Source organism: Chamaea fasciata, unplaced genomic scaffold (assembly GCF_029207755.1).
Source record: "Chamaea fasciata isolate MVZ Bird 193981 ecotype frontalis unplaced genomic scaffold, bChaFas1.0.hap1 SCAF_1, whole genome shotgun sequence".
Lineage (NCBI taxonomy): Eukaryota > Metazoa > Chordata > Aves > Passeriformes > Sylviidae > Chamaea > Chamaea fasciata.
The window spans coordinates 110,281,595-110,308,082 of NW_027094086.1; the positions used below are offsets into that span (position 1 = coordinate 110,281,595).

At 37.9% G+C, this 26,488-nt stretch overlaps 2 protein-coding genes across 4 annotated transcripts in view; one reads left to right on the plus strand and one right to left on the minus strand.

Annotated features, from left to right (window-relative positions):
- The first annotated feature begins 206 nt into the window (after positions 1 to 206).
- Positions 207 to 5,307, plus strand: ASTE1 (asteroid homolog 1). The gene is made up of 4 exons (XM_066193541.1): positions 207 to 1,523; positions 3,142 to 3,352; positions 4,369 to 4,564; positions 4,821 to 5,307. Exons 1-4 carry the CDS (start codon positions 207 to 209, stop codon positions 5,113 to 5,115), a joined length of 2,019 nt encoding a protein of 672 aa, XP_066049638.1. The 3' UTR covers positions 5,116 to 5,307.
- Positions 5,308 to 9,207: 3,900 nt separating this feature from the next.
- Positions 9,208 to 26,488, minus strand: part of ATP2C1 (ATPase secretory pathway Ca2+ transporting 1) — a 44,831-nt gene continuing 27,550 nt past the window's right edge. For all 3 annotated transcript variants that reach the window (XM_066193519.1, XM_066193511.1, XM_066193528.1), the window contains 15 exons: positions 26,370 to 26,467; positions 24,822 to 24,917; positions 24,629 to 24,718; positions 23,808 to 23,912; positions 21,961 to 22,117; positions 20,500 to 20,670; positions 19,383 to 19,480; positions 17,781 to 17,831; positions 16,837 to 17,003; positions 15,223 to 15,291; positions 13,446 to 13,562; positions 12,546 to 12,693; positions 11,823 to 11,918; positions 10,906 to 11,047; positions 9,208 to 10,036 (listed from right to left, as the gene is read on the minus strand). In XM_066193519.1, coding sequence (XP_066049616.1) covers positions 9,900 to 10,036; positions 10,906 to 11,047; positions 11,823 to 11,918; positions 12,546 to 12,693; positions 13,446 to 13,562; positions 15,223 to 15,291; positions 16,837 to 17,003; positions 17,781 to 17,831; positions 19,383 to 19,480; positions 20,500 to 20,670; positions 21,961 to 22,117; positions 23,808 to 23,912; positions 24,629 to 24,718; positions 24,822 to 24,917; positions 26,370 to 26,467 — 1,742 coding nt within the window. In that variant the 3' untranslated portion in view covers positions 9,208 to 9,899. The remainder of the gene's footprint in view (positions 10,037 to 10,905; positions 11,048 to 11,822; positions 11,919 to 12,545; positions 12,694 to 13,445; positions 13,563 to 15,222; positions 15,292 to 16,836; positions 17,004 to 17,780; positions 17,832 to 19,382; positions 19,481 to 20,499; positions 20,671 to 21,960; positions 22,118 to 23,807; positions 23,913 to 24,628; positions 24,719 to 24,821; positions 24,918 to 26,369; positions 26,468 to 26,488) is intronic.

Consider the following 26,488-nt stretch of genomic DNA (forward strand, 5'->3'; position numbering starts at 1 on the left):
GGACAGGCGGGACTCCCCGGGAGCCGGCGCTGCCCCACGTCCCCCGCTCCAGCGCCCGTCCCGACGGCGGGGCTGCGGTGCCTCGGGGTGCCCCGCGTCCCTGCTCGCAGCCCCGTCGCCAGGAGACGGCGGGCGGGCGGAGCGAGAGGAAGCGGATCCGGGATGGGAGGGCTCCGCGTGTCACTGCTGGCGCTGCTTCCGGCGCCATGGGCGTCCAGGGCCTCACGGGCTTCGTGGAGGAGCGCGGGGTGTTCTTCACCGAGCTGCGGGTGCGGGACACCAAGCTGGTCATCGACGGCAGCAGCCTCTACCACCGCCTCTGCTTCGCCCCCGACGCCGACTTCCGACGCGGCGGCGACTACGGCGCCTTCGCCGCGGCCGTGCGCGACTTCTTCGGCGCCCTGCGAGCCTGCGGCGTCGCGCCCTTCGTGGTGCTGGACGGCGGGCGCGGCGCCGAGGACAGGAAGCTGCCCACGCTGCGGGGCCGCGCCGCCGAGCAGCTGCGGGCGGCCCACGGGCTGTCCCGGGGAGCCGGCGGCTGCCTGGTGCCGCTGCTGACCCGCGAGGCCTTCGTGCAGGCGCTGGGCCGGCTCGGCGTGCCCTTCGTGCAGTGCTTCGCCGAGGCCGACCGGGAGATCGCCGGGCTGGCCAACCGCTGGGGCTGCCCCGTCCTCTCCCTCGACAGCGACTTCTTCGTGTTCGACCTGGCGGGCGGGTACTGCCCGCTGTCCCACTTCCAGTGGCAGAGCGTGCGCGCCGCCGCCGCCGGGCCGCAGGGGTGCTACGTGCCCGCCCGCTGCTTCTCCGCCGAGAGGTTCTGCAGGCACTTCGGGCACCTGAGCAAGGCGCTGCTCCCGCTCTTCGCCGTCATGAACGGGAACGACTACATCGGCCTGGAAGCGCTGGAGGCGTTCTTCAGCAAGGTGCGCCTGCCGAGGGGCTGCGCGGCGGGGACGGGCGGCAAGCACCTCCGCCTGCAGGGACTGCTGAAGTGGCTGGCGCAGTTCGCGGAGCCTGCCGAGGCCGTCGACAACGTGCTGAAATACCTCAAGAAACACCAGAGGGAAGAAATACGGGAACTTCTGTGCACTTCAATGGAGGATTATGCTCCGTCGGAGGTGAATCTTGAGGACTTCTTTCAGAATGGGAGCTATGAGTGCGAGGCTGCCAGGAAAGCAGACGTACCGCACTGGGTATTCGATGCTTTGGCAAAAGGTAAGCTGGCCCCGTTCGTCATCAATGCCCTGATACTTAGAAGTACCTTCCTCCGCGTTCAGGTGGAGAACATGCAGAGACCCAGTGCTCATAGCACAGCCTTGCCCATCCGACAAGTTATCTATGGACTGCTTCTGAGAGTATCTCACAGTACTGAAGATGCTTCTCCAAGTAAGCAGACCAACGAGCTGCCCACTGTATGTGAATTTGACAGATGCCAAAAGACACTTAAAAAAACATTTGTTCAAGCAGCAAGCCTACCCCCAGATTTTTGTGATGATCGTTTTCCTTTGGACAAGTTAATGGAGGTAAATGGTTGTCACAACAGATCACAGTTTCACGAGTGACACAAAGATAGTTGGGATTCACGTTTGCCATTTGGCCACTAAATGTGATGTCTGAACTAAGGCACCTCAGTAAGTAACTACGTAACACAGAAGTATCTGTGATATTTAAGAAGCTACATCAGGTTGTCTTCATCTCCTTTCCTTCTTGCCCCCTTCCAAGTGTACCAAGACAAATTATATGAGAAGTTGTAGTGTATGTATATGCAATACTCCTGGATTTTCCAGTGGAAGCCCTTATTTCATCCTGTGTATTTGGTTACACTAATACTTGCTTTTTATGGGAAGGAATTCAGTTTCATGTAGTTTAGGAAAGTCCGATTTTAACACTACAAGACCTAATTTGTATTTGATCAAGCTGTGGACTGTTTCAGAGAGCAGTGTTCTGAAACAGAACCTGACCCATGCCTTTTTACTAGAAGTCATTATTTCACGTGTGAATGTTGCAGCTGCCCAGCAGTTTTACCTGCCCCAAGTATGCTCGTGCTAACATGAACCTCTGATGCTTGCCAGACAGAGCAGAACAACACCTGAAAAACACCTGAAAATCACAGGAAAGTTGTACTAGGTTACTTCCTGTCACCACTGAGGCACGTCTATGTAAATCCTAATGGTTAAGGCTGTAACTCTTGCCATAGTGGGAAGTAATCTCCCATTCTCGATGTTGTGTAGCTGAGGTTTTGCATGCAGAAACTTCTGCAAGGTCTAGAAATACTAACCGTGTGTTTTAATTCTGCATTTTTAAGGCACATGCTCTATCCGTTCTGGCGTTCGGATTGACTGTTAACACATTTCCGTGTGTGGGCAGTGCTGAATGTTTTTATCACTTTCTGGTGTCTCCTTTGTAAAGGAACCAAGTCTACCACTGCTACACCCATTAAGTGCTACAGATAGCTATGGGTCCAAAGTACAGGTTACTTTACATAGGTTATTGGCACACACCTTTTAAACAATACACTACTCTTAAGAGTTTGAAAAATCAAGTTTCATGTTAAGAGACATTGATGACACCTTACTTCAACCTTGGTGTGTGTGCTGTTTGTTTAATGAATTTGAGCTTTGCTACTACAACAGTTTTCCTCAGTGAATATATGGGAATTACCAATTGTACAAAAAGTTAGAAGAAGAAATGTTGAGCATTTAAGTGCTCCAGGCAAAACTGACTTCAATTTCTCTTCTCCTGTAGGAGTGTCTGGCTAAGAGTAGGCAAAATAATCCTAATGAAGGTTTACAAAGCACTTGGATTGCAGCTGAACAGCCTGATGCAGTTCTGCATGCATGAAGTTATGGACAAAGGTTATAACACCACTTTCTGGAAGTTAAATGGCTCAGCAAAAAGGGAACATGTGCTAGGAATTAATTACTTATTTGCTACTTTTGTCTTTCTACCTGATGTTCAACTCTGTCATTTTTAAAGTAGTATTTAAAAAAATATTTCCTATTCAGAATATTTATGAAACTTAAATCGTTTTTTATCAAAAACCTAAAGCGGTAACTAATTTACCCAGGAACTTACTGGCCTTTTAGAAATTGCTCACAAAAGATCAAGTCTCTTACCTCCAATTTTTAAATCTATTTTCAGGTGCCCACGTCATGCCGTCAGATGCTTTTGCTGGAGACTCTGGGAGTGAAAATGAGTTTCCTAGAGTCCATCCCAAGTCATTTACAACTCCCTATTGCTGTAACATGTTACTGGATACATCGTTCAGAACCAAAAGTTAAGCTGAACCAATTAAAGGCTCTGCTTCTAATGATAGTTTCTGGAGAACTGCAGAGGATAACCAATGATCCAGGTATGTCTCCAAAGAACACAGTTTTAGGTGTTCAGCTACTACAAAAATCCAGACCATAATTCATTTTTCCACACTTACAGAGAGCTGTCCAAATTTAGAGGAATTAGCATTGATTTACACTATATCCTGAGGTGTCACACTCTTTGCATTAATGTGCACAAAGAAAAAGTGCTAACCATCATTTTAACATTTTATATAGGTAAAACAGTACTCTACCCCATTGTAAAACATTTATTTGCATTTCAAGTACTTTCTTTAGGATCAAGATATTAATTCAGATATAAAAGTTACAAAAAACAAGTTTAACATACTCAGGCATCAAGAAACTACTGTTGAAGCACTGTGATATATTTTTTAGAGTTTTTCTAAAATCATTTGTACTTAAAAATGCCAGGTTCCCCAGGCACACTTTTTCTACCTATGCATTGCACATTGGGAAGTATTAAATAATCACATAAATTGCTTCAGTGATATTTATACCTGTTTGGGTTGTGGGCATTTCCTCCAGGAGTCCTTCATTTGATGGCAAGGACGGTGCATGCTGGAGTTATACAGTTTTTTCGGGTTCTGGTTTATAGAAACCAGACTGACAAGGTTTCCAAGTGGGTTGTAGAGAGGTGGAAAACTTGTTTGGATTTGATCACACAGAATCAATTAGGTTGGAAAAGGCTTCTGAGATCACAGAGTCCAACCCATGACTGAACAAAATGCACCCTTGTCAACCAGACCATGGCACTGAGCGCCACATCCAGTCTTTCCTTAAACACCTCCAGGGACTGTGACTCCACCACCTCCTTGGGCAGCCCATTCCAGTGTCTAATCACCCTTTCTGTGAGGAAATTCCTCCTAATGTCCAAGCTAAACTTCTCCTGGTGCAACTTAAGGCCATTTCTCCTTGCCCTATCGATTATTACCTGGGAGAAGAGACCACCCCACTTGGCTACACCCTCCTTTCACCCTCCTTTTGTACTGTTCACAGCAGAAATTTATTTCCAAGATTTTTTTTTATAACCTAGATCCCACCATTCTACCTGCTGAAGATGACAACATTGCATATAACGAATTTCTAAAATGGAAGGAAAAGAAATTGGAAAATAACGACTTTGATTTAGATGCTGCACACAGTTTTTGCCAGTGGCAGTGCTGCCTTCAAATGGGATTGTATCTCAACCAGCTACTTGGTACTCCTCTCACTGAGCCAGACCTAAGCAGGTAAGGTTTTTCCAGAGATCTGCTTTCCACACAAGCCCGTGGTGGAATGTGTTAACGTTTCATTTTCTCTGTCAAACTCCTTTGTCCGGTACTTTCAGTAGAACTCCCTTTTTCAAAGGAATTATAAAGAGAAATACTCTTAGCATAGGAGTTTACTGTTGGATACTGTATGTTTTTTGTCATCAAGCACCATGGTTCTGTACCTGTACTGTTGAGGTGCAATTCTAAATGCAGATTCTCTCCTTCTTTTGAGCAGGCTTTACACTGGGACCCTTGTGCACAGACTGTATCAAGAGCTTAAATCAGCACCTTCAGTGGAAAATCTGTTTATCTTATCTCCAAAAATGGCTCAGCTTTATCTGGTTTTGTTAAATACAGTGGAGTCAATGGTATCTCCAGATTTCTTTCAGAAGATGACCAAGACCAGATCAGAGTCCTGCAAAAAGAGGAAAGCATCTAATAAGAAGAAAACAGCCATCCGATGTGCTGTGCCAGAAACTCAGCATTTGTGCAATGTTAATAGGTTTGCATCACTGGAAGTAGATGACTGAAAGCATTATTCTTGGAGTAACTTCTAATGCCATGCTGATGAAAGAAGTAACATTAAAATATGTGACTGTATTGGAATTTGCTCAACTGTTTTCACACAAGTTCCTGATTCAATCTTTACCAAAAACCTTGCTTCAGGGGATTTCTTTTTTATTTACCTTTTTGTAACTTGTATTTGTATAAAAAAATGCTGTCTAAAAGTTGTGGTGTTTGGGGTTTTTTTAAGGGTATCAGTCTAATTGAAAATGAGAGCAAAGTAGTTCAGCATTTCAAAGGAGGACTATTTTAGAGGAATTCTTTTCCTGAACATTTATAGTTGGCTCTGCCCCATCTCCCTGAACATTTCATTTACAAAAAATCCAACTTTAAAGTTGTATTTGAGGAACACAGTGGTCACAATTAAACAGTTAAGATTAAAAGAGAAATTGACAGGTTTAAAAATACTGTAAAATCAGTCATTACTGGTGGAGTACTTTTACTCGCAGGGAGATGTAGTTTTGCTCAGTGACAACTGAGTAAGTTGTGCTTGCAGTATTCCAGGTTCTGTCAATGCTCAAGGAGAAACTTCAGATTTTATTTCTCCCCCTTACCCCTGTGATATATTTAAAGAAATTTACATGCACACACAAAGCTGTCACATGAGAGCAAGTTTCTACAGGTTTGCTAATTCTCTGTAGTTGTCACAGAAATTGTGTGCAATCCTCTGCTATTAAGCTGTTGTCACTTACTCTTTCTACAACAGCTATATTAAAAACCAGACCTGTTTTGACTTCCTCTAGGTGCCCTAATTACTTGACAAACCCTTGCTATCAACATGGTAATCCTGAAACCCAATTTATAATTTTTTTTTAAATCCTACATCATCTATTTCTCAGTGCTTTGCATTAGCAAACTTTACAGCTTAATTAGTCAATTTATATAAATGCTTTTCTCATTAAACTTTTGGTTTCCCCCATGAAAAATAATAGTTACATTGGGGGGTTTTCTTCTCAAGAATCCCCATACCTTTTCTTGCATTTAGGAAAATCATGACTTTCACCTCTAATAATCAAAAAGTTTTCCTCATAACCTAACAGAATTCAAGCTTGATTCCTGCATTGTGTGCTCAAGCTTTCAGTCCTGCTTATGCTCCCTTATTACCTTTGTTCCCATGGAAGTAACTCACCATATCTTAGGGTTTAGAGGAAAGATCTCCTATACCGTACAGCTGAGTGTTGAGACAGCTCAAATATAGTCAATGAGAAAAGAATAGGTCTGTAAGATGTTACATTAAAGAGAAAACTAGTTTCAAGATACAGCCTGTCCTAACAAGATGTACCTTTTTTTCCCAGTACAAAAGCTGCTACTTATTGAACTACCAGCAGATGGCACGGAGACCCAAACACACCACAAGCCAGAACCTCACAACCCATTCTCCATAGGTTTCTATGTACGGCAGCCTACAGCATCACATTTCCATCAGGTGACTTTTAAATAAAAGTTGAAAGGGTTTACTGATTTTACTAACTAAAATGGAAATCTTAATTGTCCAAATCACCCTCTTCTCCATTATGATCCCATATGTTTTAGTTTACCAAGCTTTAATCATCAGAAATAGTCACATGCAAAATAAGTCAAATATAAAAATACAGGGCTGTTTTATTCCACTTTGTTAGTGCTGGTGAGAAGAGAGCTCTTCATTTACTCTGAATCCCATATCAGAAAACTGCAGGAGATAGTAAAAATTCTTGATGCTCGATAAGAAGTCATATTTTCAATTAGATAATTCAGAAGACTGGAATAAGGTCAAATATTCCACTTTGGGATAAAAACACTGATGGTGAGCACATGGCACTTTGAGAATATCTTTGTGAAAGCAGACTCAATTATTAAGAATTACTGTAGTGAAAGTGTGTTCTCAATGCAGAATTCAGCCATTCTTTATTGCTGATGAAATGATACACTCTCATTGCAAAACCCAGTCCTGTAGGCTGAGAAAAATAATTACTGATTCTAGAGTTACCATGCAGAATTTAAAGTGTTAGAGTTTTCCTTTTTGACTCATTATAGGTCTTCTGTCGTCTTTGAAGGAAAATTTTTTTAAAAAGGGCCTTCACTTATTAAAACCAAAATTCTTTATTCCGTGCTTCAGTAGAAGCAAGTAAATTCCTCAGTTGTTGCTTATGTCCACCCCCTAAGAAATGCCTCTTAATTTTTATGGAAAGTTCCCATTATTGATTCAACTGCTCTGGAAAAAAAAAATCTCTCAAGCCTGCTGCAAAGTGGTAATGAATCACAAGGGGAGCAAAAGTAATAGCAATGGAATTCAGTCCAGGCATTTTGTATATATAGTGACATTGAACTAGATTTATTCGTTGTTAGTATTTTGCCTTCCATTAGAAAACACAGCACCAAATCTTCTGGCAAATTTAAGTGAACTACATTGAACTAAGACCACCATGCAATAAGGCAAAATTGTCCTTAAGAGACTGAAATTTTACTTGTGTAGAATGACATACCTTACTCAGAAAGTGGGACTTGTGCTGGGAAAGGGGCACTTAGTAACATTTGTTTAAAGACTTGGCAATGATACTTCCAAGCTAAGACAAGAATCTAGGATTTATCTGCACTTATCTGTACTTACCTAGATTACTGGGACTCCAAGACCAAGAGGAGAGCACAAAGCAGTCAAATCCCATTGGAAGAATATCAACCACAAGTTAAGACTATTGTGAAAGGCATAGTTGCTGTCCCTTCCCAAAATCCAAGTTTGTTCAAGATTCTTCATCAGCATGCACCGTCAGCTTTTGCTATCTGTCTTTATTAAAGAACACTGAGGATTTTATTAATGTTCTGAAATTGTATTGAAATACTGAACACACAACAATATTGAACAGCTAGAGCCCCACTTGCCAAAGACAGTATTTGTTCAACAACTGTCAAATTTGTCCAACTTCTGAGAGGCAGAACTGCTCTAAGTAAAAAACTTTTGCTTGAAGACACGAGAGCATTTCTGTAAGAGGTCACGTTGTTAAGGCCCTCCCAGCTCAGTGGCAACAACCCCAGCAAGAGATAAGGACCAAGTACTGCAGCATCTTTGTCTTTACACAACCACATTTCCAGCACATTGGTAGTCCAGATATTATGGGCATATTGAAGGTCAGGGAGAGCCATGGATGAACTGCATGTGTAAAGCAGATTCAACGTGCACTCGTGCCCTGTCTGCAGCCCCATTCCTGGCAAAGTCTAGGAAACCCACAGGCAAAAAGAAGAGAACAATTCCAGTAACACTAGCAGAGAAATTCATACTGCATTTTCAAGCATGGCATGTGGAGCAAGTCACAATGGCAAGCGCAGAAATACCCCAGTGTCTGCTCATGACAATTCCTCCTCAAATGACAGGATGACCACTGTGACAGCAGGGGCCAGAGCCAATGCCTCTGCCACGTTTTCAGGCTATAGTGAGGAGAGACACACATGCACAAGTTCACAAGGGAAAGAGATACCACCATGCCTTTGACTCCCCCCAGAGATCTTTAGACATCCTCTTTTCCAGATTCTTTAGGTGATAGTCCCTTGCATTTCCTGAAAGGATGATGAGATGACACTGATGACACTCTCTTCTCTGATGAGATGACACTGACGACAACAGGACAAGACTATTTTGAGAAAAAACATTATTTCCAATTAATGAATATTAGAGTATGCAGACATTGTAATATATTAAAAATACTTTTACAATGTCAAAACAAATCTATTATAATGCTTTTCTAGCTCCAGATGTAATTCTGTGGGTTAAAATTCAAAGCTACCCTACCAGGAAAAAGGGGTTGTTTGTATGAACACTATGGAAGGAAGAAGGAAGTAAAATGAAGATTCTTTGAGAGAGGGATGGGGTAATTTTTCCCAGTGAGGATCATTGCATGAATTTTCTAATTCAGTACACTACAAATAATTTCCATAACTACTGTCTTATAATCATTTAAGTGATCTAACAGTCACAAGCTAAAGTAAATATGGAACAAGACATGAAACGGAGCCTGTATCTGCAATCAAAACAAGCTCCTTCATTTGGTATAAATGCCAGTTTCTTTTAAAACAAAGAGACAACACACTTATAAGAAAAGCAAACATTTACTTCAAATTGCAGTATAGGCTTTTCAATCACAGAAAAAGAAAAGAAAAACAGTGATCCGACAGCGGTCACATCCTGTGCAAAAAATAACAAACTTGGGATACAAAAAAACTGTAGCACAAGGTACTTGAGCCGCTTACACATTGCAGGATAAAGTAAATAAATACAGTAGCTAGAATATGGCACTCTTGTGACAGACTCTAAACCCAGTGGAATGCCTCTGAAATATTTTTACCCTTGTATTAGTAGCAAAGTCCCACCACCATAAAAGTAGAATAGTACAATGCTTTAAATAAAAACAAACTAAAATATTTATATCTAAGAGAAGGATTTTACACAGTTATATCTTTTAAGTGCAGAAAATGGGACTTGGGCTGAGATCTTTCTTTAAATTAACCCCTGCCCCCTCCCCCCCACAATACCATTCAATCTTAAAAGTAAATTTATGTTTGAGGAAAAATGTTACCAAAGTTGCATAATTTCATTTTTTACTTCCACAGCTGGAAGTTAAATTCTAAACAGTCTTGAAACATGAAGTTCGTCATTAGCCAGTGAAACAAAGGACTTGTCAAAAGCCCTCAGGATTTCTTTATCCTCCAGATACTGTTTTGCTTTCTCCAACATCTTTAGACAGCAACCGCTAAGTTTGCAAACACAAGAATGCAATATGCATCATACATCAAGAAAAGACGAAGTTGATGAAGAAGAACTTCCACGTTTCTGGATCTTTTCCTTGCTTCTTTCAAACTTCTTTATTAGCTCAGTCACTATGCACACAGAGGAAGTGAGTCCCAGAAGAAACAGTAAATCTGGAAGGAATAATTAGACTTCTTTAAAATTGCTATATAAGGCTGAGGGGAGACTTACAAAAGAACAAGACTTACAAGACTTCCAAATTTTCTCCCAATCATTGGGAAAGTTCAGGAGAAATGAAGAAAGATTCAATTTTTGGCAGGCCCAGAAGATTAACATGCATGGTTTATGCGCAAATCATAACTACACACAAGTTATTAGAAGCTTTTAAAGTATTTCATAAACTTTTTTTCACTAACAGAATTAACCTAATTCTGAAAAAATAATATTAATATAATCAGAAATTATGCTACAATAAATACATGTATTTCATTGCGATCACTTAACTCCAGAAAACCACAAAAGTAATAAATCTAAGTCTTAATGAGGCAAACAGCATTATGTATCTATAGCTTCTTTAAATCCTCCTGTTTATTTACCCTATGACAATGCAATCAATATTAAAAGATCAGGATTTCTAAATAAGGTGTTTATATTTAGAGGAAAAACTTGTGAAACAGTTAAATTAATAGTGCTGAGAAACCTACAAAGTCAACAGTTTTCCCTGCAACAAAATTTATATTAAAAACTCCCAAATAAATAAGCACCTTTATAGAAATTTAAGAACACACTGATCCGTTATGTACTATATGCATTGAAATCATGCTTTCCAAAGAAAACATCTAGACCGTTTCAAAAGACTAAAAACCAAATCAATGAAACAAACAAAACCCCCAAAAAACCCTACTCACAAAACTAAAAGTATCAGCAGGCTTTGTATCCCTGTTGTATGCAGACAGCCAGAAAGTGCTCTTACAGAACCACCACCCACCACATTTATAAATTAATCCTTAATGCACAGTTTTGAAAAGGGAATTGTTCTTACCCAAGACACTCAGGCTCTCTGTTTGGAAAACCTTCTGAAGTGGAGGAAAGTAAATGACCAGTAACTGCCCCATTATAGAACCAAGGACAGCATAGCAGAACATTTTGTTACTGCAAAGTCCAATCTCAAACACAGATTTTGTCTGGGGAAAAAAAAAAAAAAGTTACAATGTACATGGAATCCTAATTATCTAGACAAGAAACTACAATTTCTTTTCATCGAGACTTTTACTGTTGACCTCTTAGATAATCCAGAACAAGTTATTGAAGAGGCTAATTGCATTTTCTCCCTGGTAAATAGAGTACAAGTCTTGTCTTCATAGTCAACAACTTTCATATTAAGATCACTATTCCACAAGTACAGTTCATCAGAAAAAGGTTACCTACCCCCACGCTATTCCATAACAGATAAGACTGCAAATTACAGTGAATGTAGTAATGCATACTATCACAAAATTTCAGAGTTGCTTCCTTCAAATGAAAAAATATACACAGATAAAAAAATACAGAACAGTTTCAGTAATTTTTCTTGGACTATGGATTTAGGATTACAAAATATAAAAGCCAAAGCCTTCAAGAAATTTCACATTCTGGTAAGGCTGCTGAACTTAACAGAATTTCCAGGAAGATAAAAAACCAACCAAGTATAAACAGCAATACAAAGGATCATCACACTTCAGCTCTTATTAACAACTTTCTTGCTTTTGTCAGGACATCACCATGTAAACAAATTAAGTAATTAACTTATCGGTAATTTAAGAAATCCTACCTAGTAAATTTATGAAACTCTGAGCTTAATAGCAGATGTGAAGTAAATCTACAGGAAAACACTTGAAACAAACACAGCAAGATCTTCCCTCAAAGAAAACTCTGATTATCGTGTTAATACTGTGTGAATGGATAATATGAATCACTTACCTGAGATCTAGAACTCAAAGCATTGAACATATCAAAAAATACAAAACAGGTGAAGGTCATGGTTGTATCTCGTGGTGTTATTACATTGTCTCTTAACTGCCAACAAAATAAAATGAAATGGCTTTTAGCATGCTTTAAACCCTCTACAATTAAAGTCAATTAAACAAAATTATTACAATAATTCTACAGTAAGTTCTACTACTTAGGAAATGAAAGCAAAAGTAACTTGTTTGCCCCAAGCTGATTTATTAAATCACAGAGCAAATATTACATACCTGTAACTTATAAAAATTTGTACTTCCAAGCTATGATTAAATCAATCCTCCTGACCAACATTTATTCAAGCATGTGGAATAGCAGGAATTCTATGATGCACTACCAAGTGCTCACACAACATTTTTCTCTACTGGGAAAACGAAGTCAAATGGCTTTCATAATAATCTGGTTAGAAGATTTACATAATTACTTTCTATGAGCAAAATTTCCAAAGTAGATTTGGAACCTGAAAAAGTCTATGTCAAAATAGAGATTGGGGAATAAAATTGTATTTCGCATTTCAACAATTATTTTGAAAATCTTCCTCTCTACTCTGCTAGTACAAAATAAGCATGGCCAAAACTCACAACTAAGTTCATACTAACTCTGAATTCCAACTGCTGGTATAAAAAGGATTTCTTTTAAATTAGGCTGTTACTGCTCTAAGTTTTGCACTTTTTTTCATACCTCTCTCCAGAAGACGAACAGTGTTCCACAGACGATAATTATTGATGAAACCAGTATTTTAACAATCAGGTTTTTGGTCAGAATGCTGTCCTTCAGATTTCTTGGAGGTTTTCGAATAATATCTTTATCCACAGGCTCCACCCCAAGGCTTACAATTAAAAGAACATTTTCCATTTTTATCATCATAAAATTAATTCACTGCTTTTAACTTAAGGATTAGATTTTCTGAGTTGTAAAAAGGAGGATTTAATGCTTGTTGCTCACCATCTCTCCCTCCAACATCTACTCGCAGTGAAAAAGGTCAGAGGAAAAACCCACAGGGAAGCCAGAACTCTGCATTCAAGTTTCATGGGCATATCCATGAATCTGTAGGTATGCTTGCTGCCCCCATATAATTAGATACTAAAGCAAACCAAATAGAATTAACACAGAAACATACTGCAAACATTGAAGTTCACAGAGAAAGCTCACACAGAATCACTCGGTTGGAAGAGAGACCTTCAAGATCACTGAGCCCAACACATGCCCTAACACCTCAACTAAACCATGGCACTAAGTGCCACATCCAGTTATTTTTAAAACACATCCAGGGATGGTGACTCCACCACCTCCCTGGGCAGATCATGCCAATACTTTATCACTCTTTCCATAAAAAACTTTTTCCTAATATCCAACCTATATTTCCCTTGGTGCAGCTTAAGACTGTGTCCTCTCATTCTTGTCAGCGGCTGCCTAGAGAAAGAGGCCAACCCCCAGCTGGCTACAACCACCTTTCAGGGAGTTGTGGAGAGAAGTTTGCTATTTCTGAAACATCTCACTGAAGTTTATCACTTCACAGTTTCCTTTATGAGTGAAATAAAAGGACTACAGAACCTAACACAGTTAAGAGTAATTACTTACCTTTGAGCTGGAGGTCCATCCATAATAATATTGATCCATAAGATCTGCATGGCATTGAGAGGATTAGGAAAGTTCATTAATGTAGCCAGTGAGATTAAAGTCAGTGCTGCTATACTCCTGTTGAAAGAATCCATTTTTACAACTGTCAGCATGGAACATTTCTGAAGATCCACTGATAACTGCTTTGTAATCAACACTTCCACTGTTTAAGAGTAGATGCAGATTTTGACAGTGTGAATGAATCATGACAGACATTAACTCGAACTTTAAAGGTAGAGCGTGAAATCCTTTAGAATACTCATTCTGACACAGTCCATATTTAAAACAGCATTGTTCTGGCAATAAAAAGGCAGCAAATTTGCACCTCCCAAACTTTTAGGTAGCATTTCAGAATTATCACTCACCATCTCCTAGCTGATTTTTTTATGGGGAACTGGGTCCTGTACTTCTCCTGTGCCAAAAGTGGAACTTCTAAATGTGGTTTTGAAAAACAAACTGCTTTTCCACTCCTGATGTGAACAAACTCACTCTGTGCACCTGTCACCGGTTTGCCTGGTCAGCCAAAGCAAGGTACTACTCAAGCTCCTTAAAAATACCTACAAGCACTCCTCATTACTAGCAAGATGAGAAGGCCAGGCCAAAGACTGAAAAACAGATTAGCTGGCTGCAAACTCAGCATTAGAAACCTTTGTACACAAGTATGCACTAATTGCTCTCAGTGCAAAATTAAGTGGTTTCATAACCAAGAAGAAGAGAACAAGGCTTATATTAATTCCAAATTTAGCACTGTACTGAACTCTATTATGCTCACCCTGCAAAGACGGACAGAAAAAACCAAAGGGTAACTGATTAATCAAAAACAGGTAAGCACACTTACCTAGAACATCTATGCTTAGTTATTTTTCAGCAGCAGATTTTCAGTCTAGTCTTAGTAAGACTGAAAGGTAGGGCTGAAAGTATATGCCACTTTTTGCAGTGTATATGCAAGTAAACAAATTGGTCATTTCTGACTTTTGTTGGGTTGGGAGGTTTTGTTGAGAAATGTTTTTTTTGTTCTGGGGATTTTTCGGGTGGTATTTGTTGGTGGTGGGTTGGGGTTTTTGTGAAGCTTTTTTGGGTTTGTTTTATTTGAGGTTTTAGGTTTGGTTGGGTTGGTTTTTTTTTTGTTTCCAACTCTGCAAATCTCAGAGACACTGAAATGTCATGAAGGCTTCAAAAAAGTACATGAACAACATGGTGAAAAGAAAAAAAAAAAAACATATCCCTGAATCCAGATCCAGTAAGATAAACTCACAAAGAAATTCAAACTAAGGATTAATAAACTCTTGTCCCCTTGTCTTACGTACACATTATATAGCTAGCACATGAATCCTTATGTGCAAGAAAACCAGTACATGGATTTCAGAAAAACTAGCCTTCTGATCTCCTAGTTTCCTCCACTGGAATACATGTTCTGGTTAAGGAGGGACTGACTACAAGCTTCTCATTTAAACAGGGACCCAAAGGCAGTTAAGCTGTTTCTCATGATCCCTTCAGTAACTGACTTTACACATCTCAACAGGGAGAACCGTGACAAAGTTACATCTCTGTGTATTGCACTATCATCTGGGTCTTTAAAAATAAAACAAGCCACCAAACACAAAACAGTGAAAACTCAAAAGCACAGTATATCAGCATCCTACTTGAAATTTACAGTATTAACATGAATTTATGCATCTGTTTCATGCTTTGATTCATTCACAAGAAACTTTTGATACTGATAGTTTTTCAAACTTACGTGCTCAGTTGAAATCTAACAAAATTTTTTATGTTATTATAAATTCCTTTACCCTCTTCAATTGCAGACCTGCAATTAAAAACAAAGATTATATTACTGGACAAATGAATCTACTGCCAAGAAAAGCTTAAAACAAACCAAAAATGCTATTCATTTAAGCAGCAGTAAAACCAGGAAGAAACAAATGGAGTTGAGGTCCTTTTAACTTTGGCAGTCATTGTTTTTCAACTTGACAGTAAGAGCCCAAATTATTTTGTGATTGTGAATAATCACAGGTTATTTTTCCAGATGCTTAGCTTTCAAAGTGTAATCGTTAGTAAGATCTCTTCTATGTTCAAAATTCACCACCATCCTTGATAAGAGTTTCTAAATCAAGTTGGATAGTTAAAAAAAAAACAAAAAAAAAAACCAAAAAGCCAACAAACCCCCCTTTTTAAAAAAATACGGCTTTAGAGGACCATATATTCTTCCTGCACCAGAATGAAATATGTACAGACCATCTTCACAACCCCTAGCATGTGTCACAACTTGCCTATCACATTATCACAATTACTGCAGTGAGAAAGGGTTTTTTGAGACCCAAATCAAGTGTACTTTGCTGCAAATAAAACTGATTTTTTTCTTCCATTCTCCCAATAATTACACAGCATTCCTTTGGTAACTTAAAAGAAAAAAAATTAAAAGGCTGGGGAAAAGATGTAAAACAATGGAAGTTCATACTTCTTTTTTTCCTTAGCATTCACCGCTCTTCTCTCTCCTATTGAGGACTCTCCTGATGAAGTGAGCAAAGCTGGATAACATATTCCAGCAAAAACCTCACCAAGCCAATGTAAAGTACTTACTACAGATGTCCTTCCTATGTATTCTTTGAACTATGTTAAAATGATTCCCTTCTCCGCTATGTTTTTGTATAACAGCACATTTCTGTTGGCTGAATTAGCCTGACAACCTCAGATCATCCTCTGACATAGTGCTACATAGGTAGATTTTCTTATACTGTCCTTCTCCATTTCACTTCTTCCCAAGTGTTAAGTGCCATACTTTGGAACTGAAGTGTTCTGTGATTGATGCATAATTTCAAAATGAAGGCTATTTCACCAGACAGCAGGTCAGCTCTGTCAACAATCACTACCTTCAAAAGTCAGATGAATTAAAGTCAAAATAGGATAAGTTTAGCTAAGCTCTTTTTGAAATACACCAACCAAAAAACACCAAACAAGTACAAACAGCTGTTTACCAGATGCTAATAACCTATTTCCACCTGTGATATCTAAATAGTCTATATTTTTTTTCCTTTTTTGAAATCAGTACATTTAAGAGTTGAAAACAAATGGAAAAGTATGCAAGTTTTTAAAATCTTAAGTGGAATGCTCTGTCATTTTTTCATTAGTTGTATACTTCTGAAGTAAGAAATTGAATGAAATCCACTAACCGCTAATAGACTCACTATTTCACCTCAGTTATGTTTCTAACCATGCTAATACTCCTGACTGAGCCGAAAACTCATTTACAGCTGCTACACTTACAAGTTCAGGGCAACTTCTATTGGTTTTAACCCAGGCAACATCTCATTAAAGCTATACAGTACAAGATATGTACATATAGGCCACCTACATTATTGTCTGAAAATCATCATCCACGAGGATCATATCTGCTGCCTCTTTACAAACATCTGTTCCAGTTTGTCCCATGGCTACACCAATATCTGCAGCCTTCAGAGCAACAGCATCATTCACTCCATCTCCTGTCATAGCCACTACGGCACCGTTGTTTTGCAGGGACTAAAGATAGGGAAAAGAGCTTAAATCAGGGATTGAATAAACCCATCCTATAAAATTATTCTAGATACAAGGTTTGTGTCATTGCTCCCCCTCCCCCATTTCTTGTAATTGCATTGTAATGTCCTAAAGAAAAAAAAGCAGCTGGTTTTGTTTTTAAATAAATTTATGCAATATTTTGGGTTAAACCTCAGTTCGTATATTCAGACAGCCTAAATTTTAAAGCTTGGGTATATAAAATTTTCCTTTAGGGGAAAGAAAAAAAGCTCTAGAGAAAGGTAGAAGATATTATATTACCATTATCACCTTCTTATAAGTCTAGCATTTATCCCCATGGTCTCAGTGTTTTGACTTCTCCTTATTGTTACTTTTCTGATTGCTCCAATTGTTAAACTGAGTATGCCCCTCTTTGCTACCTTCTTTTGTTAACTTCTGAATAGAGGCATTGCCACAGACAAGGCTTGAAATTCATTCCCTTTTATCTCATCTGACAAGTATCAGAAATACGGTTCTTTCAAGTTCCTAGTCAATTCAACTGCAATGTGACACAAATCTCAATCAATCCCCAGCTCCCTACATAGAAAAAGCACAATGTTACCTATCTATTCCTTGTGGGCACTATGCATTTTTCTAGGTAATATTTTCAAGTACACTTCACTGTCGAATCAGATGCATTTCTGATTTCATCTTGACACACTGCACCACATTATACTTTAAGTAAAGGCAGCACAGGCAATACTCATAGCAACAGTCCAGCATTTGAGCCTCTGTAAGACATACCTTTATAATTTTCAATTTATGTCGGGGACTGGCTCTGTAGAACACTGCAACCTATTAAAAGAATAATGAAGTAATGGTGAAAACTTCAGAAATGTAAAGAATTGCACTGGATTCTATTAAGGCAGAGGTTAAAAAATACAATCAAAAGCAAACTGTATTCTTGTTAGCTCTTAAGCTGAAGCACCAGTGAGTTGTGCTTTTAATTGGGTGAAATCATTAACTTCAGAGAAGATTCAAAGTTTGTTCTAGTAAACAAAGTTAGTGCTACTTATTTCAAGACAGAATGTGCAATTTAAAAGCCTTCTAAAATAATGAAGCAACTGAGGTATAATGACTTGCGGCTGGCCTTCCTGACTAAATTCATGCAGGCAATTGTGATGCTGACTCTACAATCAACATCCTTTTTCCTTCTGAGTACAAGTGATCAGCTACTCAGGATATTTCAATTTTCCTAGTTTATAGCATATTATTAACAATTGAAGTTTTAAAGCGAATTAAAAATTCTGACTTCGAAGGACCAATTTTCAGATTTCTCTTGGTCTCTGGACTTCTCTGTAAATTGAAATTTCAGCATGTGGAATTTAGTTTTCCACAATCCCTATACAGTTAGCATTTTTCCTTTTCAAGAAGCCTGACAAAAACCTAGATTTCTTAACAATCTCTTTTGACTGTATACAGCTATCAATCTTATTGGTTGATTTCAATTAATTCCTAATAAGATTTTAAACAAACACCTAGAAAAGCAATTGGGTCAAAGGTCAAAACCGTGTAAGTAAATTTGTATCTATTTCAGTTATGTAATATGGACAGCCCTTAAGAACAAGTATTACCAAATAAACCAAAAATTAGTATTTGCCACAAAATTCTTTTTCTGTTTCTGTGAGTCACTAAGAAAAGACAGAAAGCTGACATACACATTTCTTGATTGCAAATATTGACTTTTGGCTTGCTTACACCAAGCTCAAGCATGCTGCAGTCTAATTTTACAGTCCTTTGCAAGCAGAGCAGCATTTTGATGCATGGATTTTGCAACATAGCTAAAACTGAATCTCTACTGCATTTGATTACGTCTTCACATTTTTAACATTGACATTGGTTAATCCATTTAGTTATTTAATAACTAAAAAGTATTAAGCAGTAACTTAATAAATAGAGCCTTTCAAAATTCCCAACTAGTGACCTCAGAGCCATCAAAATCATTAAAAGCAGAGACAAGTCCTCTTACGAATTGCAAAAGAATGGACTGTCTGAACATGCAGACTCTAAGATTATATAAATGAACTGAGTTGCTCAGAAATAAAATGGCCCAATAATACAAAAAGGTGATGTTCCTCTAAGAAGAGGCAAAATGAAAGTTAAAGATAAAAAAACCCCTGAATCATGAAAAGAGGCAGAAGCAATAAACTCCCTAAAAAGACAACTGTGTAAGTTGAAAGAAATAGATTTTCATACAGGTCATATGTCAGACCAAAAGATATTTACTAGAACAATATTACTTGTAGTTCAGAAATTACATTTTAGCTTGCCACAGAAAAAAAAGCATTTCTCAATATGTAAATGTATTCTTTGCCACATTTCAGTAAGTAGTATATCAAAACAAACCTTTGGTGTTATTTGAGAAAGCTGCTGAATATCCAAATCATCTATCTCTTCTCCAGAGATTGCCTGTGAATTTTTGGAATACAGTCCTAGACGACTAGCTGTAAAAAAGTCATAAAAAAACCTTTATTATAATAATTTACCCGTTTAAGACATTAAGTATCCAATTATTTTTTTTAATCCTAATATTTTCTGCAGCACTTCAGATTTAAAATACCTGGAGCAGAACATCTTACTACGTTATTGATTCAGTATGTTGGAGTAAATTAAAAGAACTCTTGAGTAACAATAACATGCTACAAAGTCTACCCTAAACCAGATATTATTTGCTTAGTCCTTTTAAGTCTAAAGGTCTGTAGGTAATTCTGCCAGGTGTCATATAAACAAATAGAGGAGTTCAATCCTCTCAAAGAATTCACAGTTAAAAAAAAACAACAACATGACAGAAAGTGAAAAAAAAAAAAACAAAAAAACAAGAGAGAGACAAGGGAAAGAAAAAAAAAACCTCTGATAAAATATTCTGATTTGGGAGTATATTTTTTATGCGTCCATTCAACTGTTCATTATCCTGTTTGTAAAGAATTCATATTCCAACTAAAGTGATTGTTCTTTAATGCACTGTATTGTTAAAAGAAGTTTAAAAGTTTATTTAAATATTTATTAATAACACTTAAGATTCAAACTTAGTTGTACGGACAAAACTGTACTGGACAGCACTGAAGTGCCATCCATCATTACTCCTTGTCATCAGCCATTTTAGTTTATCCCTGTTGTCAGAGACATCCATCCAAAGCTGAGGGCAGGCAGGGTGGTGATGCTGATGTAACAGTAAGAATCAGACATCAAGCATATGTAATAAGAAAACACCATAAAAAATACAGTTTCAAACAGCCGAAATCATATGTTAACCAAATTAGCGAAAACACTGTCCAAGCAGAAACCAAAGTGTCACTTCAGGCTAGGGTCCTGGGTTTTTTGGGTATTTCTCCCTGCTAATTCCACTGTGACATACATTAACCCAACATACAGAACTCACAAATGTTAAAGACTTAATACCCATACTTCCTAACAATTAAATAGGCAGAAAACAAGGAAGTATGAAAGTATGAACTATTCTTACCAATGGCAACTGCAGTTTCCTGTGAATCTCCAGTAACCATTTTTATTGCAACTCCTGAGGTGATAAGTGTAGTAACAGCTTCTTTGACACCAGTCCGTGGGGGATCAATTATTCCCACAAGCCCCAAAAAAGTCAGCTGTCCTAACTCAGGACCAGAAGCTAAGGCCAGAACTTTAAGAAGAAAAAGAAATAAAAATGTAAAGATTTGAAATTAATGCTTACATCAGCCTTTAAAACAACTGTTTCAGCCTAACAGGCCAGCATAAAGCAAAGGGCTGAAATTGATATTTTCCTTTTTTAAAACCTTGGTAGTAGCAACACTGAGCATTCACAATAACCTACTTTTGTACATTCTTGTCCTCTAAAGAATTTCTTACCAAACAGCCAGGTTTTATAGATAAACTTTCCTATTTATTCTCATCCAGAAGTGTTTATATTGTGACTGTGTGGAAAGAGAACCATGTCTAGCTTTGTGGTTTCTCTGTGCATTTCTTTCACGCATTAGGATGAAAGGGAGGATCAGTTAAAGTATTTATTTTCTGGTTTTTTTTTTTTTGTTTTGTTTTGGGTTTTTTTTACCTTTTCAGAGGCAGACTTCATTGAGTACCTGCTGAATATTTTCTGGAATGTCTTTTAAAATAAGATTCTTAATTCAAGTATGTTTAAGTATCATTAGAATTGAAAGGGAAAAGCAAGTTTGCTTTTTTCAAAACATTACCCTTGATTTTTTTGTTTGACAGACAGAACAAATGACTGTATAAATAAAACAACAAAAAAATACCACTCCTAGCACATTCTCTCAGCTTCTAATAATTTGCATCTTATGAATTTCCTGAGCCACAGAATATCCCTTCCTTTAAAAAAAATAATAAAAAAATAATTTAAAAGCTGTGCATGGACTTAACAGCCTAGAGATCTCTTTAGAGGGGCCAAAGAAAGCCAGTCATGTATAATCCTGGCCCATAATCAACTCCTGTCAATCATCTTCTGAAAAAAAACTTTGTTTTATCTAAAATTCTCCACTGCTTGTTAACACAGAAGGTAATTCTAAAGGCATCTCCTGACCTGCAATCAGTTGTCCTAGCTTAACTCATAAAGGTGACAGGAGCCAAATTAATGGACAAATAAACACATTCACATTAAAAAAACAAAACCCCACAGGCATCTATAATAAGGTATGGAAGCCATTAAGTAGCAATGCACAGCTCAGTTATGGTCACATGCAAGAGATGACAGCAAGCAACAGTGCCCTTTCTCACCCACTGCACTTTAAACATGTTATTATACAGGCCGAAAAACTAAACAACAAAAAAACCCCAACCAACCAAACAAAAAAGAAGATCCCTGTGTTTTGGGTTCCTCTTGTTTGTTGTTGTTGGTTTAGGGTTTTTTTTCTTTTTTTAACAACAAGCAGTGCCATTTAAATGAAATTACTATTTTGAGAGACTGAAACAGCCTTACCTCTAAGCCCTGCAGAACCCATAGACATCTTCTCTTGCTGGTATTGCTCTCTCTGTTGCTGCGCCAGGGGTAGGCTCTGTCCCTTACAGTTATATGATGTACAGTATCTAATGACTTGTTCATAAGCACCTTTCATAAAGCAAACCTCAGGTTTGTCCTAGAAGAAAAAGGAGCTGTTGTGTGCACATGTGTGTATGCATAACTGCGCATACACAAGTACATACAGACATGGATACATAAGAATGACAGACATGTACTTTTGTTAAAATATCTTAAGAACATAATGCAAATCCAACTTACACTTCTAAACATAAAAATCTGTTGAGTGTCTCTAGACAGTGTACATTCAAGAGTGGTAAAGTCAAAAGAGCCAAGCTAATAATCAATATCTCATTTCAGTAGACATCAGACACAGGCACTGCAAGTCACAGTTTACAGACTAAGAGCCCATGCAAAGGACAGAAATTCAACCCACACAGGACATTAGACTTGAAAGACCTTAAGCTGCACAGATCATTAAACATCCCCTCCATTCTTGTACAAGGCCTAATAACTCTAATACTTTTCAGATAGCCATCTAGCCTTGATACGATGATATCATGGGACTGAGAGTCCACCAACTACCTCAAACACTTAACTCCAACCCTAATCAACTCCTTCCTTCCCCTCCCCCCCTTTCCATTATGAACTGCTGCCTCAGCTAAGTTTCCAATCACTGATTACTCATCTGCTCTCCAGTTGAACTAAAAAGCTCTTTTTTAATATATCTATTTTCTTCCTGATAAGTTATTTATATGCACAGCAGTCAAGTTACCCCAATCTTTCATGATAGGCTTAACTGATGAGAGTTCCAAGTTTCTAAATCAACTATATTTTCTTAGTCTTCAAATAACGTATATTCCCTTTAAAGCTGTTATCAATTTTCCAACATTTGTTTAAAATTGCTGATTCCAAAACACAGACACAGTGAGTCTTTACATGGATTAAAATCTTATGCCAATTTCTGCTCACCGTTTTATACACAGACATGGATAATCAATATATCTTTATATCTATATAGATATATAGATATCCCATATAGCTAAAAGGAGTAAAATGCTTTCTTTCCAAAGCAAAGATTTTGCAGTGATACTGGAACACTGTCAGCAAGCCTGTTTTTGGTCTGAAGTACCGAAAGTTTTTTCATAAATTCAATATAAGGTCTGCTTTTGCACATATTGTCTAGAAGGCTCCAGACTGGCAGTAATTATGTCAATACTTGTAACAAAAACATTCATATGGATCTAAATGAAACATGAATGGACATATGTCTGTGAAAGTACCAGAAGACAAGAAAAGAGGTTAAAGAGTGGGTTATATTGATAATCCATGCCAGTGATGACAACAGTAAAATTTGCCCACATTGGGGATGTGATGTCTGCATCAAAACCAGAAACCCTGTGTTTTCAAACAAATGCAATTTTACTACTGAACATCAGTGCTTATTCTGGCTCTTAATTCATGATTTAACTATGCAGCACTAGAACAGCAGAAGATTGGCAGAATTGCTTTAGATGCTTGAGAAGGAAGAAGAAGGAAGGAAAAACAGCTAAGTATATAGTCAAGGTCTCAGTTTTCAAAATACTTAAAACAATTTCCCAGGATGTCCTTTATCGAAATTATTTCTTGTGATTCCTTTTCTCTATTTCAGAGGTTGAAACTAAAGCTGCATCTATCATTATCCATATTTCTAGGACTGTGCACTACTCCCAGTCTTCCAAAACTTCTGAAGCCAAAAATGAAGATATAAAGGTAAGATAGCCATATTACAAGAGCCAGTGTTCATGGAAACAGTGATTGAAGTTTACCTGCTGCGTTCTGTGAATGCATTTAACAGCCATCCATTTTTGTTCTGAGCTGAAGGGATATTCAGCCTTCCTTATGTAGTCTTCCTGGACTCCATCTAAACCCATCTATATAAAACAGAAGTACAACCACAATGTCAAGACCTTTTCTTTTCAAATAGGTATGAAATGTGATGACTTGTTGAAACACTTTAGTCAGTAAACATCACTTAATTAAAGAACAATTTCATCTCCAAAGTTGCCTTTTGAGCACACTGTTCCAATTTACATAGACTTCTTGACAAACTAGCACTGAAAACACCTAGAAACTTCTTTCAGGCTTCAGCATGAGCCTTGCTACACTTCTCAGTAGCTGTAATGGGTGTGTCACAGCATTACACAAAAAACCAACAACAACCCCCCTCCCTCCCCAAAAGAAAAAAAAAACAAACACTTCAGCACAGTGTCCACAATTCGAAAGCCCTTAAGAGGCATTATAAATTCTGCAGTCACAATACAACAGTTATCAACTTCCCTCTCCTACTGATGTAAAACTGGGAAAGAGACAGCACGGTCAATATTCAACAAGTAAATCAGTTTGTGGCAGGTTAAAAGACAGTACTAAGTGCAATAAGATGAAAATAGAGATTTTACTTCACTCGTAAATATTTTTTTCTGATCCTTCAGAACGCCCAAGATTTACAAGAAAGAAACATAGGAGATGAGCAGTTGCAATACAAATCTAGGAGATCCAAAAGAGAAGAAAATGAGAAAAACAAAGCCACAACTTATTTCTACACATTTCCCACCTGCCATGAATCCAAAAAGCACCATCAAGTACACACCTTCATAGCAAGTGCAATTAAAGCCCCTTCTGTTGGCTTCCCCATCAATGTGTTGTTTCTAATCAAGGCATCATTGCACACACAGCCAGCCTAGAAGATGAGGAAGGAAAGGGGAGAAAACAGAACACAAAGTAAATGCCACACAAGGCTCTCATCATCAGTTAAAACTCATCTTTCTTTGCCAAGATCTTACCTCCACAATCTTGCTAATGGATGGGTTGTTATAACCATGAATAACTTCACCATCGAGCATCACTTCTCCAAACCTGTTATAACCTACTCCAGTAACCTGCAAGACAAGCAGCCAGAGGCAACATGCAATGTAGTGTTAACCAGGTTAACTGCTCTCAGCTTTTTATTATAAACTACAGAAGAATTTCAAAAGGCCATTCATAATGGCTGCTTTTACTCAGTGTGCATGAATTCTTCTTACTCAGCTTCTAATGCAGCAACACTCTGAGTTCAATAAAATATATTATAGACAATTTGCTTTAAACAGCATCAATTTTTATTCCTTAGCATAAATAAATGTAGTATGTTGTTTCCTTACAGTATTAGGCATGCTTTCTTTTTTCTGCTTTCTTTTGCTTTCTAACTTTTTCCTCCTATTTGTCTTTACCCTGATTAATAATGCATACCTCCTGCAGGGGAATGGAATTACAAAGCTGACTCCTACTTCCATCAAATTATTAAAAAAACAAACAAACAAACAAAAAAACCCCCAGTTGAACAGCCTCTCAGTTTAGACCTCAGAAAGGTGTTAGAATCAGTAAAACTGTATTTTTAGTGCATAAAACCAGGCGTCATACTAGGATCCTAAAAAAGTTTTCATATCTACAGCATTAACAGCTAATATATTTCACAGCCATTTTAAGTTCTCTTTTCATTAGGAAAAAGGAACTAATTTGACCCAGATGCAACTCAGTATTCATATAGACTTCTAGCAGTAAAAAAACCAAGTATCAGGACATACAAGAAAATATAGGTAAATAATAGGAAACAATGTGAAAAAATGCCAGTATTTTTGCTTACAGAATAAAATTACAAGACCATCTATTAACTTGATTGCAGAAACAAAAGCCTGATCAAGGAGTTTGATGATTTAAGAACTTAATTAAAACATTCCTATGAACCCACATCCAGTTCCACACCTCACTGCTTTTTCATTCCTGTTGCTTTTGCTTCTCTTTTGTGGATTTACATCATTGGTCTTTCCAGCAACTCCCTAATCTCAACAATCCCTGATTCATGTTCTGTTCCTACTTGCAAGTCTATCCATTATAAAAAAGCAAGAATGACAGTGCATATTCAGTAATGAACAGTTCACTCAATAAATAGGCAAATAGTTGGATATCTCCACTTTAAACGTTTGGAACAAGTAAATTTTACGGGATTTTCTCTGTCCCTGAGACAGCAAAATAGCCTCAACTTTCTGTACTGAAGAAAAACACAATCTCTCAACTTGTCTGTGAATCTTAGTATCTCTTACTGCATGTGACCCACAGTCACCAAAAGTTTTAAGAACTTAACATATATTAAAAAATGCTTCTGTAATCAGAGAAGGCTTGAATAGCACAGCTCAAAGGCTGCCTACTAAATAACTGAGGGACAGGAGTTTAGTGCAACAAATTTGTGCTTTCTTAACTGATGCTTTACCTGCAGTATAGTCCAGCATGTTACAGCTGATACACACAAAAAAACATAAAAGGGCAAATTCAAATCTAAGTGTCACACTACATACCTCAGCATGCTGCCCATCAGAAGTAAAAATATGGGTAACAGTCATTTCATTCTTTGTCAGAGTTCCAGTTTTATCAGAACAAATGACATTGCAACAACCTGAAACAACAAATTAACATT